Here is a 14870-nt window from a genome sequence, read left to right as displayed (position 1 = left end):
CCACGTGGCCTGGTTTTCACATGCTCCAAACTCCCCGATGCTCTTGAGCAGCTGCAAAGCTGCTGCCAGGGAGACTCTGACAGATATCTGTCCCTGCTGTGGGGGGAACTTCTTGTCTGAGCTCGGGACTGAGATCGTGCTCTAAATGTCTGGCTAATGTGATGTCTGATGTTCCTCTTACACTAATCTGTTAATCTTTCTGCTTCTTCATCAAAAGCACTCGAGCCCAGTAGAAAGCAAAATCAGTATTTCAGATGTTTGAAGAGCCCTTCGTTATTATTCAGGCTGGGCAAGACCTTTCAGGGTGTTGTGATTCGAGACCTGGAGGAGCTTGGGCTGTTTTTTCCAAGGATTTCAAGTAGATCACAGTTTATTAAGGGCTATCAGGATGTCTCTTGCTAAGAGAAGAGAGCTCAGAAACCTTCTCTGATGTTCGGGAAATTTTTCTTGAGCCACGATCTGCAAGGTCTGGCCCGAGGACGTGACAGCTCCCCCAGGATTTGAGGCCAGGGTAAAAGAAAGCTGTCCTCAGTTCATCCGTACCAGGGGTCCTGTGCCAGTAGGAGCGGTAATGCCAGACCAGCGCAAGCAAGATAAGTGGGCTTAACAAGCCTTACACTACTACTTGTCTTACCTCTTTGATCTCTCCAAATGAAGGCTTGTCTCACCCAGTATCATCATTCATCATTAGGTGCAGGTTGGTCGCAGACCACTAAAGTGAGGGCTCTGTCAATGTCTAGAGTGTGTTGGTGCACAGACTTATGGAATAGACACAATCCCTTGCCTAAACAGGAAAAGCTTCTGCCCTTTGCTGACAGAAACAGAGGTGGTTAGAAAACAGGGTTGCCGTCAGAGGAAAATTTTCAATTTGAAAAGAAATGAGCAAAAATTGACATTTTTTCCCCTATTTTGGCTCAAGTCAATCAACGGATATAGAAGTATAAATATATATATTTTTTCCTAATAATTTCTAAAGGCACAATTCTGACTGACCTTTTTGAATTTATCTTCATAATTAATAGTTGGCTTGAATTTTGAAGTGAGTTACCTTTGCAAGAGCATCATTTTTTCATTTCTGCATGTCAGCAAAGATATCCCCCCTGCCCCAACTTTGAAACAAGAAACTCACTTGAAAAATGATCTGATTTCAACAAATTGACATCTTTTCCATGCAAAGTCTTCCACTGAAGACTGGTTATCTCTTTTTTTTTTAGAGTCCTGAGTCTACGGCTTGGAACCCCCTGCTCTCCCCAGAGCTTTCAATACTATCTGTCAGCTCCTCTGGGTGCAATTGGGAGTCAGATTAGCTCATTATTTTCCCAGCATTATTTTCCCACTCTACAGCTGTTGGATTCCTCAAGGGCTTTATTCAAGTGTTACTCCCAGTCCTAGAACCTTTTTCTCCCCAGGATCTTCAGATGGTTTTAATGTGATTATGAGACCTCCTTCTGTGTCCCGAGCAATTTCCGCTCTGTACCAACTATCTACAAAATGGCTCTATTATCAGCTTGAAGGTGATAGACATTTCAGGACACCACGGTCAGTCCAATTTAGACATTATTCCATAAAGATTATGACCCCTTTAGATTTTATGATTCACCCTTCAGATGATTTATTTCCATATTTTCCTTTCCAGTCTTCACTTCAACCAAAGAAAAGCCAAATTGCACATCCTTGATGGGCTCAGAGCTCTGATAGGCTGAGAGGTTAGGCAATCTCTGTCCAGAGGCTGTCTAAATGGGTTTCTAATTGCGTTAGATCTTGCTATGAGTTAGATAAATTCGATCTGACCAGGCAGGTTGGCACCGGGCTTTGGCGGCTTCTTTGAGCATCATGCAAATTTCAGGAGGCTTCAGGGCACCTATGTGGAGTCAGCCCACATTTTACCCAGATTTATTCATGAAATAGTGCCTTGGGATCTGATGTCCATTTTAGGATGGCTTTTCTGCTATCATTATTTCTGCAGGACTTGTAGCACCTCTCTTCTGACTGCAAGGTCAGCACTTGCTAATTGTCAGTAATGGAAGCCATGCGAACAGCCGCTTAGGAGAGCTGCTTTTCAGATAATGCCTGGTTCTGGGAGGTGTGATCCACATGGATTCCTGTGTGTCTTTCCTCCAGTTGTGGATTCCTTCTGTAGGTTCATTTGTCAAGAGTGAAGGAGCTAAAAGGTTGTGGGGAACAAGCCTCACTTGGGACACGGGGATGGGGATGGACGCAAGGATTTGTGGGCAGAGTGCAGCCATCAAACAAGACCTCATGAACGTCAGATGGACCAGAACTGTCAGACCTGTTGCTAAAGTGCCTTGTGCAACCAGAGTGGCTGTGATGGAGGCTACCCCAGCAATTTGTCAGACTGATAGATCAGACAACCGGGCCTTTAAGTCTGCTGGTAGTCCTGTCCAGAATTGTCAGTGCTTGTTTGGAGACATCACCTTCAATGACAAAAATTCTGGAACGCCTGAATGTTTTTTTTTTGAATGCAGGAGGGGTCTTACAGGTGTGCATAGACTACACCTTTGCTTAGAGCTGGGTCCATCTATCTGCCTCCCTTGTTTGTGCTGGCTGGAGTTCCAGGCAGGTAGTTGTCCTGCCTGGTTGCTCCATCCCTCCCTTGTCCAAAGCAAGCAGATCCCCCAGGACCTGTTCCCTTACTCTGCACCAGCTCTTTCTTCAATTCCTTCATGTTGTGCTAAAAGGGAGCAATCCAGTACTGCTGGGAACTGCAGCTCTGGCATGGTTTGGTCCACTTCATGAAGTGATAGTTAGCTCTTGTGCCTCTGAAAATCTGGGCCTGGAGATGCTGTGTCAGGGCGGGGAGGAACCTCTGGGGCAGACAGGATCCCCAGACCATGAAGGGGACCAGAGGGGCACAGGGGGAAGGAGCACAGTCCTTGAGGACCAGAGGGTTACCACAGGTGCCAGGAGGCTGACACCAAGCCAGGCAAAGGCGTGCTGCCCTTCCTGGTGTCACATAGCATTCCGAGCTCTTCACATCACGTGCAGGTATGGCAGCCCCGGGCATGAGGGTGGGTGCAGGAGGAGTGGGGGATGCTCTTGGGCGGTTTCTTCTCCAAAAGTCAGTGCAACAGCCGGCCAGTGTGCTGCTGGGGTAGCGTGGGAAAGGATGGGAAGAGCTATCTGCTCTGACTCCATCCTCACCTCAAAACACCAGCAGAAGCACATTTGCAGATGAGCTGTAAAATGTTCGGATGCTTATGGCTCAAGCTGAGCTTGTGTCCTGTTTCCTAGAACTAGAATGCTGCCCTGGATGGTTCTTGACAATTCAGGTCCAGCTTTCCTCAAGGCTTGCCCTGGTTTCTGTAGGCATAATATTCCCCTCAGCCTCTTGCTCTGAAGCTTGTGCTGCATTGCGCTGGAGCCCTGCTCCTCTCCAGATATGACACTAGCGAATAAAATAAAATAATTCTCACATGCAGCAAAGCCTCCATGCATGAAAAGTTGGATCTGTGTAGCTTGGGGCATGGTCCCTAGGCTTATCTTTTTTTTTTTTTTTTTTTCCAGTAAGCAGGGATGTTGCATAGCTCCAGGTTGGTTTGTAAAAGAGAAGGGTTCATGAATTAATCTGAAGTTGACTAACTCATGTGCTACAATGGCTCCCTTGTCACTTATTTTTATATTCTGGGCATTGGGTCTGACATTGCCTTTCGCTTTCAGCCCTGTGAGTTGCTGCATTGTGGCGGCTGTTGGGGAAGCAAGCTCCTTTGGCAGCTGGCTGAAAGGCCGTTGAGGCTTCTGGCATGTGGGGAGGTGCAGGAGCAATTGGAGGCTGCCAGATAAGCCCATTAGCCGTGGATCCTACTTTCAGATCAGCAGCGAGGTAGTTAACAATTTTGATATTTCCACCACTCGAGCGTTAATCGGCACTCGGGGAGGGGGAGCAGGGCGCCTCACCTCCTTGGGGGCTGTTGCACCGCACCATTCCTGGCAGGAAAAGGGTGCCTGGGGCGGATTTTAAGGGTTCCTTTGTGAACAGCGCAATTTCTGCTCTGTCAGACGGGACCTCATCTCCTGCCACTCAGTCCGTGCCGCCTGCACAGGGGGTGATGCCGTGTGTTTGGGGGGAGCCGGTGCTACACCCCGCAGCCCTGTTCCCTCATAGCACTGCTCTCGGTTTGGCTGAGTTTTTTTTCCCCCTGGGTTTAGCAAGGAGAATCATCTTGGTGCGGGTCCTGATGAGAGCTGGAGATGTTTGCAACGAAGGGAAGAGGCAGGAGGGAGCAGAGTGGGGCTGAGGGGGAGGGGGAGGGGGGGGGAGGGAGGGGGTCCCCTTAGTCCCCCTCCAGCATCTGTGGGTGCAGGACCCTCATGGTAGAGGGCATCAGGACAGAGGAACCCCTTGGCAGGGACTGCTGGTGGGGGGTTTTGGGGTGTGCAGCCAGCACCAGGCAGGCTGGGGAAGGCTGTCAGGGAGAGCCTGAGAAAATTTCTCATGGAGACGAGACCCTGCTGCTGTCAGATAAGCCCCAAAACTGGAACTGTGGGTGTGAGCCTGGCTTCCTCGTTGTGGAAGGGCTGTGGCAGAGGTGGAACAGGCACAGAGAAGGGCAGCAGATCTGGCCCGACCTGCCCGGTGTCTGCGGGAGGACAGCCTGCACGTACTCGCCTGCTGCAGCTCGCAGAGGACCCAGCAGAGCAGGATGCAGCGCGGCTCTGTGAAATTGGAAAAGAGTAGAGCGAGGAGCAATTACTCATGTTTTCTCATAACCCCGCAGGTAGGAGAAGTTCAAGGAAAAATTACCAGGCAGCAGATGTAAAACCAAAGGGAAGCGCTTTTCCGCGTAGCACATGGGCAGAGAGTTCATTGCGGCAGGATGCCACAGAGGCCAAAAGCAGGCGTGGACTCAAAAAGGTGTGAGAGTGCTTGACAGAGGATGGGGGTCATTAAAACGTATGAGCTGCAAAGGATTCCTTGCTCAGGAAAAAAAAAAACAAAACCAAAAAACCAAAAAAAAAAAAAACAAAACCTGAGCTGCGGCACCACAGAAACCCGCAGGATTTACCAGGGGATGAATGTCTTCATCAGAGACAATCCGCTGTTGCCGGAGGCAGCTGCTGGTGCTGGTGCTCCCTGTGGAAAGTGGGGGACAGGGACTCGGTTTGCTCCTCAGATGTACAGGCTTGCACAGGCAGGTCTCCCCATCAGGAATATAAGAGCGAGCACTGGGGAACCCTTGAAAGGGTTTTTTTTTTCAGAGCCACAATTCCTCAGCTAAGAAAATAGACAGCTTTGCCCCAAATCCCATTTCTAGTGCAGCGGCAAAGTGGAAACAGCAGTTAGAAATAGAAAAACAATAAATACTTTGGGGGGAGGGGGAGAAAAGGGGGGGAGTGTATAGCAATTAGTAGAAATGAGCAGTTATGGAGTGTAGAAAATTGACAAGGAAAGCCAAAAACATTGGGGGAAAATCAATTTTGACAAGCTAAATGCAATAAGGAGTACTTTAAAAAATGTGCTAGGAAGAGGTGGAATCCAGTAATTGTAATTTCCAAATGGAGATTGCAAAATTGTTAATTATGTAGAAAAATGCAAAACTATTGAATAGTTCTAGTAATTTGGACTGAACATAACAACGTAGGATGCAGTACCTCCCAATGCATTGGTAACCAGCAAAGGCATTCAAAATATCGTCTCCTTGAAATAGTGATATTTGAAATAATCGAATAAAATAGTTTGCGCCAAAGAGTCTTCAAAGGTCGGAGTAGGAGCTCTCTGACCCCAGGGGTGTTAGTGGAGCTGGGGACCCCAGGATGGGCCAGGAGGAGTGGGAGGGCAGCGATGCCGTGAGCCAGCTGGAATAGCGATGGGGATGCTGTGTGCACCGCACACTGTCCTCGCCAGCCCCAGGGAACAACTGGATTAATAGCTAAGGCAGGAAACTCAATGATGGAAATAGCATTGACGTCAGTCAATGCAGTTTGATGGGAAAGGATACTGGGCAGTGTCATTACATGACAGGTCCAGCTCTTAAACCTTTCCTTAGGCATCGGCTCTTGGCCACTGAGGGGAACAGGACCTGCTCGAGGCATACCTGTGGGTCTGAAGCAGCAGAGCTGGTTTTATGGTGGTGTGAGATGACAGCATACAGCTGATCAACTTGGACTGTGATGAAGACGCCAAGTTGATAATGTGTTATGTTATTACTATTATTATTTTGAATTAATACTACTCATTATAAGTATAGCATTGTTAGATAGATGAAGATCTGGTTTATCGATGGCTTAGGGAAGAAAAGCAGGCGTTGGTTGGGAGTCCTTGTGGAACGAGGTTCTCCTGGAGGAGCTCTTCGGCAGCGGTACTGTGCCTGCTGCCATTCAGCGTTGTAATCAACGATCTGGAAGTAAATATAAAATCACTGCTGATAAAATTTGCAGCTGACACAGAGATTGGTGGAGTGGGAGATCATGATGAGGATAGAGCAGTCATGCAGAGCAATCCAGATTGCTTGGTAAACTGGGCCTATTTAAACAAAGTGCATTTTAACACAGCCAAATGCAAAGCTGTACACTGAGAAGTAGGGAATGCTGGTTTATATCCTGGAAAGCACTGACTTTAAAATGGATTTAAGGGTCACACTGCATGACTAGCTCAGCATGAGCACTCGCGGTGCTCCTACCAAAGGGCTAATACAGCCCTCAGATGAAAAAACCCGAGGTAGGAGGAGTAGTGACGTTCTGCAGAAAGCTCGGGCGAGATGGCACCAGCGGTCCTGCAGGGATTGCCTCTGATGAGGAGTGGGGAAAATCCAGGGCAAGTAATGACGAGGGCCACAAAACTGCTTTCCTGGCTTGCAGGTTGAGACTTAAGGAACCCGGTTTGTTTAACTTCTCAAAAAGAAGATTGAGGCGTGCCTTGAGCGCACTGTACAAGCAGCTTCTTGTGTAGAAAACATTGCGTGCTGAAAGGCTCTTTAACCTAGCAAAGAAAGGTCAAACAAAACCCAATTTCTCTAAGTCAGTGCCAGACAAATGGATTCAGTGTCTTTCCTTGACTCCAGAACAAGGCTCTCTGGGTGGAGAGCTTCAGCCAGACTCAAGCTACTATTATTTTTGAAGTGCACTGGTCACAGCGTGGTGGGGACTGCCCAGAGTGCGAGGGGAGCACTAACCCCCCGTCAGTGCCACGCTGCCATGCGGGCTTGGCGGGGAGTGGGGTTGAGTGTGGATTGCCTTTGCCCTGTGGTGAGGAGAAGAGCCTTTTCAAGGGCTGCCAGGCAGGATCGACATTTAAAGGAGGTGTTTTTTAGGTAAAAGTGATGCTATTTGGAAGGAGACTGCTCAGGGGAGGGATAGTAGCTGTCACAGGCTGGGTTTCTGAGGCTGTTTGTTTGTATTATTGCAGGCACCCCAAGGAGCCATAGTTGCTTGTCTGGGGTTTTACAAGCATAGAGTGAAAGCAGAAGCTTCGAGCTAGGGACGAGCCATGGTGATGGAGCAAAGCAGCTTCAGACAGGCAGCTGGGGCGCAGGACGAAGCCGTGGGACAGCGTTGCCTGGCATGGTGGGCAGCGACGTCCATGCAGTGAAGGCTTTTGCAAGCTTTACACAGCTGCGCAGCCTACAAAGAGGGCTGGGAGGTGACCTCTGGAGGCCTGCACACAATCCTGCTGCGAGCAGGACTGCCTAGACTCCAATTCCTCTGGAGCTGTACAGGAAGACTTCCTGAGTGGTGCTTGCCTTTCCCTTCATGACAAAGATTGCACCATCTGCTTGGGCAGTCTATTACACTTGGCTAAACCTACCATTGTGGTTTTTTCCAACTGGCTAAACTCAGACTTCCCCACTGCAGGTGAAGGCCATTCCTTCTTGTCCGTCCATGGTCAAAAGCAGTAGCTTTCTCTTTGCAGAAGGTTTTGATGAGCTTGAAGACTGCTGCCAGGAGACCCTGGACACAGTTCTGCCTCTGAAGTTCACTTGAGCCCAGCAGAGCTGACAGATCCCTGTGTGACTTAAAGACAAAGCGCCTGTTTACACATCCCAATATAGATGCATTTTTTGGTGAGAGATTGACAATGCTGACGGATAGTCAACCCATGATCTGTTGTAACCCCCAATCCCTCAGCCAGCCTGCGGCTTGAGCAGTGATTATTTTTCCCAAGTGTGCAAATGTGACAGATATATTCCACATCTGTCATCTGAGCAGTTAATGAAAATACAGGCTAGCAATGGACTTAGGACACAACCCGTAGAATTTCATTTGATACATCGTCCCAGCTAAAAGGCCTGTCTTCAGTAATTACTTTCTGAATAAAACTTTCTAAATGCTTTGCATCCACCCTGCAGCGAATTGCACTATATTACCTAAGCAGAGAAGTACTATGCTGCACCTACACTGTTTTCCTGCATTGCTTATGAGAATGCCGTCTAAAATAGTGTCAAAAAACTTCCTAAAGTCAAGATATGACATTTACTGCTCCTCCTCCATCCACAAGGCCTGATGTCTTTTCAAAGGAAGAAGTTCAATGGCTTGACATGTTTGTTCGTGACAAACCTATGGTGGCTGTTACTCATTTCCTTGTTATCTTGTAGTTACTTACAAAGAGTTCTTTTATCTGTTTCAGTATTTTTCCAGGAACTGAAATTAAGCTAACTGTTTTATAATTCTCCAGCTCTTCTTTTTTCTCTTCTCTAAAGACAGGTGCTATTTTAGCTCACTTCCAGTCTTCTGGAAGCTCCCTGATTCTCTACAAATTCTTAAAAAAAAAAAGAAAAAAAAAAAGCCCTAACAGCTCTGAAGTTACTTAAATCAGGTCTCTAAGCACCTGGGGTGAATTTAATCAGGTCCAACCAACCTAAAAGCAGCTAGCTCATCTAAATGCTCCCCGTGTGTTCCTTCCCTCTGTTAGTCTCAATTCCTTCCCCTTCCTTATTGGTACTAGCTGTGTGGGATGCCTGATTGCCACTTAGTTGTAGTAAAGACATCACCAAAAAAAAAAATATTCAGTCTAAATGGTGCATTGTTTCCTCTCTCTCCTGATCACCTTCAGATCCCCATCAATTAGCTCCTTTCTTGGGCTCCTTCCTACATTGATGGGTGATTTTGTGTCTTTTTCTCTCTGGTGGTGTTTGTGTTTCATTCTCTGCACTCATCATCCTGCTCTTGCCCTATGAACTTGCACTACCCTTTCCACTCCTGGGTAATCACAACAAAGAATGATTTTATGGAAGGATTTGAAGGAGGATAATGATGTAGCTTAATGGCTGTTTGCAGGGAGCTTCTCCCAAGCATGAGGCAAAGCTGGGGAGAGAAAGTGTGAAGTAGGGTCTTTGAAAGGTTTAACAAGCAGACAAAAGAAGCCATGGTGACCCTTGATGGAGAGCTTCTTAGGATGAGAGGTGGAGTCAGGCCAGAGGCTGGAAGGTGAGGGATGATGTTATGTCACCGTAGCTCTATGCTAGGCAATGATCCTGTTAGAGAGTTTCTCGGGAAGGGTGGGCTTGGCCAGGTGGGTCTCTGAGAGAGCCAAGGGTGCATGCAGAGTCTGAGTGCAAAGTGCAGACCCCAGGTAAAAGGTGGGGGCCAATGATTCAGCATGCTGTGTTAACAGGAGATCTTTCTGGAGCCTGCCTGTCATGGGAGGGCATCTGCCCAAGATTGTCTCTGGGTGGAAGAAGAGGCTGTGGCACAAGGTATGGAGGGAGCTGCTGGGTTAGGGGACTGCAGGGACTGTGCAAGGTGTGCTACCTGCATGGTGTGGTGTCTGATGGGCTGCTCTTGGCAATGGTGAATCCCAGTGCTGTGTCTGTTGGGCTGGCTGTGGGGAGCTGATGATGGACCCTGCTAGTGTCAGGAGCGCTGGGCAGGAGCATCTACCTCTGTTTAAGGGTCAGGTTTGATGACCCCCTCTTTGCTTTTATCTGCTGGGTGGGTGATGTAACAGCTTTTCTCATCTCTTCTCTTCTCTCCCAGTTACCTCATCGCCGAGTGACGTTCTCTGCAGCCAGCCAGGCTCAGGACCTGCAGGATCCCTCCCAGCACAGCTACTACGACAGCGGGTTGGAAGAATCAGAGACCCCAAGCAGCAAATCATCATCGGGGCCCCGCATCGGGCCGCTAGCCCTGCCTGAGGATCACTATGAACGCACCACGCCCGATGGCAGCATCGGGGAGATGGAGCACCCTGAGAACGGTATGTGCTCGTGACATGTGTGCCTGCCCCCTCCCCAGGGACCCTGCGCCCAAGGCTCTTAATCCTCAATGCCACACCTCCCCTGGTGTGGGTGAGATGGGGTGAGGTGCTCAGCTGGGACAAGCTTGCCATGCTCAAGTCTGGTGGGGCTGGGAGGCTGGAGAAGAGGTGAGGCTCAAAGGAAGAGAGCAGCCAGGACACAGTGGGGAGGGGAGAGATGGATGAGGGGGCGGAGGTCGGGGGAAAGCCAGGAGATGTGGGAGTGGGAAGACCCGAGGAAGCAGATGGGTTTGGCAGAAGGCAAATGGGTTTTGCGCAATGTAGACGGGGGGCCCAACAGGATGGTCCGAGATAGCGGAACAGGTGACATGTGGAGGGGGTTGTAGCCCAGCCGATGGTGAGCTTGCGTGCAGCAGTCAGGTGGTCCCGTGGGTGCCTGCTCCTGTGGCAGGGCAGAGGTGTAGGGGCAGTCAGGGCGTGATGTAGCTCTCCATGATATGGTGGGTGGCAGAGCCATGGGAGTTTCCCAGGGAGCAGAGGGGGAGAGCAGGTTTAGTGGCACAGACTGGGGTGAGGAGATAAATATAGTGGAGGATCAGAGAGCATGGTGGTGGCAAACCCTAGAGCGATGTGTCCTGCCTTCATTGGGCCCTTCTGGTCACCTCTTGCTCGGGTCCACCTTTACCTGAGAACCCCACCGGAGGTGTCTGCAATCTCAGTGCGGGAGAACTGGCTTTCCCCGGCCCTGGCGCAGCTTCAGCCCCAGTTCTGCTCCTTGTGCTGCCTTTGTGCTGCCTGCCTGACTACCCTCAACAAGCCCACTCCCCAAGCTATCTTCTCTGGCCAGCTTAAGTTGCTTCCTCAGACTTGGCTCTGGCTGCGCACATAACATCTACTCTCCTGTACCTGCTGCCTTCTGTGCTCTTGTACTAGGGGGCGGTCGTAGTGGAACTGGCAAGTTCAAAGGAACTTCTGGGAGGGAAAAAGAGGAAGTGCAAAGGGTTCTCCTGAAGTGTCCTCCTACTTCTGGGAGCATCCTTGACTTTGGGGGCTGTATGTGGTGTGAAAATGGCTGACAGTGTGTTCAGCTGGACTAGGGAGCTGTAAACTTGCCAGGTCCTCCTATTAAGGAACACACAGGGCCCAGGGTAATTTGTGGTCTTGAAGGTCTAGTGGAACGTCTCCCTTCTTCCCACGTTAGTTCCTGGAGTAACGCTGGAGTTTGCTATGCTATGACCATTGAAGCACGGCATGGTGGTGCCAGGTCTGGTAGGGTTACTAAATCCATTTCTTGCTCTTGCAATACAAGGCACCCTCCTGAGTGTCCTGCAGATCACTTTCTACCCAGAAGTACCAGCCTGTCAACTGGGAAGAGCAGTATGGAGAGGTTCCTGGAGTCCTGGCACAGGATGACAGTACTGGACTTCCCAAGTGCCCTTGAGTACCAGTTTGTGCCTGCAAGAGAGGCTTGAAGGGCATGGGGGCAAGGAGACGCCACATGGCTGTGCTGAAGGATATAGTGGGGCAGTGGTGATGATGGGTCTGGAAGAGGAAAGTTTGAGCGCCTGAAAGTGACAAGCAACCCAGAGACAATGAGGAAGGAGCAGGGCTGAAAGTAGAAAGAGGAGAGAGAGAGAGGAGGACCCGGAGGGTCTGCAGCAGGAGATGGAGGGCCTGTTTGATCCTGTTGTCCTTGGGATGTTCATTGTCTGCCCAATGGGGATGAGCACACCTGAAGAAGGCTAGGACAAACTGCCTGGAGCAGTGGTTCTCACAGCGACAGGGCATGGATCCCTGCCCACAGCATCACAAAACCCAACCTCTCATAAAATAGGCAGCTCCCTCTCTTTGCACAGGAGACCCTGTGTATGTTCACAGCCCAGGAGGACAGAAATCACCATACACCTGTCTGTGAACAAATCCACGTGTGATACAGACACGTGGCTCTCAGCAGATACAGCAGAGGCTCCCAGGGGTCAACCATAACCCTGTTCTCCTCGCTGTCCCCGAGCCTGTCCTGGCTTGGCTCCCTTCACGTGGCAGTGGTTGGGAATCAGGCTTCGGTGCCTCCAGCAGCTGTTCTGACCTGGATAAACCCAGTTCAGTGCAGAGGCTATGGCAGGCCAAGGCTCTGGGGAATCCACCGGCATTAACTCTAGTCAGTCCTCGTGCTCTGCAGATAATCTGACAACGGCAGTTCAACAAACTTGAGGGACTGGGATCAGGGTCATGATCTGTTAAGCAGACTATTTGGGGACCCTGGCACCGGGCCAGGTGATTTGGAGATGACGAGTTACTGGTCGTGTTAGATCAGTTAGTCAGAGTTGTGTTTCCCATGGTCCGCCTGCCCAAGACATGGCACATCAGAGCGCTCTGTGGCGCAAACAAGACCTCTCTGTCTTTGTCCAGAGAAGGGTCATGTCTTGCTTCCTGCAAAGAGTAGAGTCTCCAGTGCTGTGCTGTGGGACTATCACGACCTTTTGGGGGACTGTCTCACCATGCCCTTGTCTTGGCGTCTTTAGCTGCTCAAGCAGCACCAGCCCCTCAAAGAGATCAGATTTTGTTTTTTCCTTGAAGCTGGGAAGACTAAGCCATTCTTGACCTTATATTAAACTGAAGAGACTAATTGGATCCCACACACCCCATCTCGCGGCACGAGCACAAGACTGACACGACTGTGCATTTTCTCGGCTTTCATCTAGTTATAAATATCCAACATAACAGGGCTTCCATTGCTTTCTCCAGGAGATTATCCCTGCAGCCGAACCAATCTGATAAGCAAGTATGCAAGGATATTTATAGCTTTTCAACTGGAAGACAGATCCATGCCTTTTCTTTGTAGATGGTTCTTCACTTGATTAACACACATATCAGTGTCCTCCTTTTTTGGACACCTTTTACTGTGCAGACTGCAGTAAAATGCTGTATTGCAGGGGCTGAGCCAGGTCATTTTCAGGGAGGAATTATGATGTTTCTGATGAAGACTTCTCCAGTATCTTGGCACTGATGTGCCAGCTCCTCAGTCATCCCAGGCATTTGTCATCCCTGGTATTTTACCTAGCTGCCCACTGTTTCCTCCCCAACATTTTGCCATGCTGTTATCTAGTTCTGTGGGGTACACTGAGCTGGGAACTGAGCTTAGTCTCCCACTTGGCCACCCGCTGCTTTCGCTAAAGACATCTGCTCCCCCTGTATCACAGATTTGCTTTAGTTGGAAGGAGCCTGGGAGTGATTCTGCTCTGCGGAGGATCTGCCCTGCCATAATGCACGCAGAGCTTGGATTATGAAAGTGCCAGTCTCTCTCCATTGATGACGGAGAGAATCTAGTAAGATTACAGGACTGAATATGTGCAATTTAGGAAATGTTACATGAAGGCTGTTTCACTCTGTCTCTGTGTGGTACAAAGGTACCTGAGATGACAATATATTGGACGAAGTATTTCTGAATTACATTCTTCAGACCACAGAACAGGGGCAATGGCAAGGGGGTTGGAACTAGATGATCTTTAAGGTCTCTTCCAACCTGAACCATGCTATGATTCTATGATTTATCCCCATTATTTAAAGTGAGGACCCCATGCCATTTTTAATGCATGCCATTACAACCCCATACTGAATAGGTAATTAACAATCATCTCATGAGCTTTCGCAATGCACTTAGTGAAGTAGGATCTGTACTTCACAGATGTTAATGAGTTTATCCTCACAGCTCCCCTTCCAGGGAAGAAATTCCACCATAGGTGGGGAATGAAATAGAAAATTGTAATCTGCATTTCTGAGATGTCTGCTAGCTTTGGCTGAGCTGGCAGCTCCTCGATCTGCTCTTTTTGGAAGGTGAGAGCTGCTGTAGGATCTCAGTGTTTATGAGCCATGAGGCAGGTCTCCAGCTGCTCTTGGACAGTGAAGCCGAGGTTGCATCGGCCGCCTCTGGGCAGCTGCTGACGTACCAGGCATGAGCAGCGTGACTTTGGGACTTCGTGGCAGAGCTAGATGTAAAACCCTCTCACCTGGTTCATAGCCATAGGCTTTTCTGACAAGACCAGCCTTTTTCTTGTGGTCTCCTACCTCCTCTGTACACCTCAGCACAGCTTGACCAAATGAATTGAGATACCATTTCCAGGGTTTGGCTGCTGGACTTAATAAAACCCTTTCAGTCCTGATTTTTCTTTGTTTTGAGAAAGGCTGGTAGATTGATGCATTGTAAAGCCAGAAGGAACAGCTTGTCTAACCCCTGTGTGACACAGGCCATAAAATTTCACGCTGTGATTTCTGTGTCTCGCCATGGCTGAGCAGGAGCGCTCCTTTGGAAAGATCCCATTTTGATAGCAGATCGCAAATGGTGGCAAGTGTGTGAGACCCCTGGTGAGCCTTTCCAGTGGTAGATCCTTTCTGCCCCCAGTTTCACAGGCCTACACTTAAATTCTGCTTACGTTACTCTAGCTCCCACTTCTTTCCATTGAATCTTACGATATTAGAAGACATCACACTTCATGCATACTTGTACATCACACGCAAGCAAGTCAAAATGGAAAGTTCTCTTTTGATACACTCAAAAACTGAGTCAAGTCCCTTACCATAAGCGGAGCCAAGGCAAGACGTTTTGGCAGCTGTGTCTCGCTTCCTTTCCTCCTACCCTTCCTTGAGCTCCTCCCAGCCATTGCCATCTGCTCATGACGCCACCACAGACCTGCAGCCCCATTCCTGGGCAGCAGCAACATCT

The 14870-nt window shown here is 49.2% G+C and overlaps 1 protein-coding gene across 1 annotated transcript in view; it reads left to right on the top strand.

Annotated features, from left to right (window-relative positions):
• Positions 1-14870, top strand: part of PCDH1 (protocadherin 1) — a gene marked incomplete at both ends in the record, with an annotated part of 52889 nt that overhangs the window by 17342 nt on the left and 20677 nt on the right. The window contains one exon of the mRNA XM_082490044.1: positions 9931-10150. Coding sequence (XP_082346170.1) covers positions 9931-10150 — 220 coding nt within the window. The remainder of the gene's footprint in view (positions 1-9930; positions 10151-14870) is intronic.

This window comes from Vanellus vanellus (assembly GCF_965231255.1).
Source record: "Vanellus vanellus genome assembly, chromosome: 13".
Classification (NCBI taxonomy): Eukaryota; Metazoa; Chordata; class Aves; order Charadriiformes; family Charadriidae; genus Vanellus; species Vanellus vanellus.
This window is presented reverse-complemented; position numbering and strand designations above follow the sequence as displayed.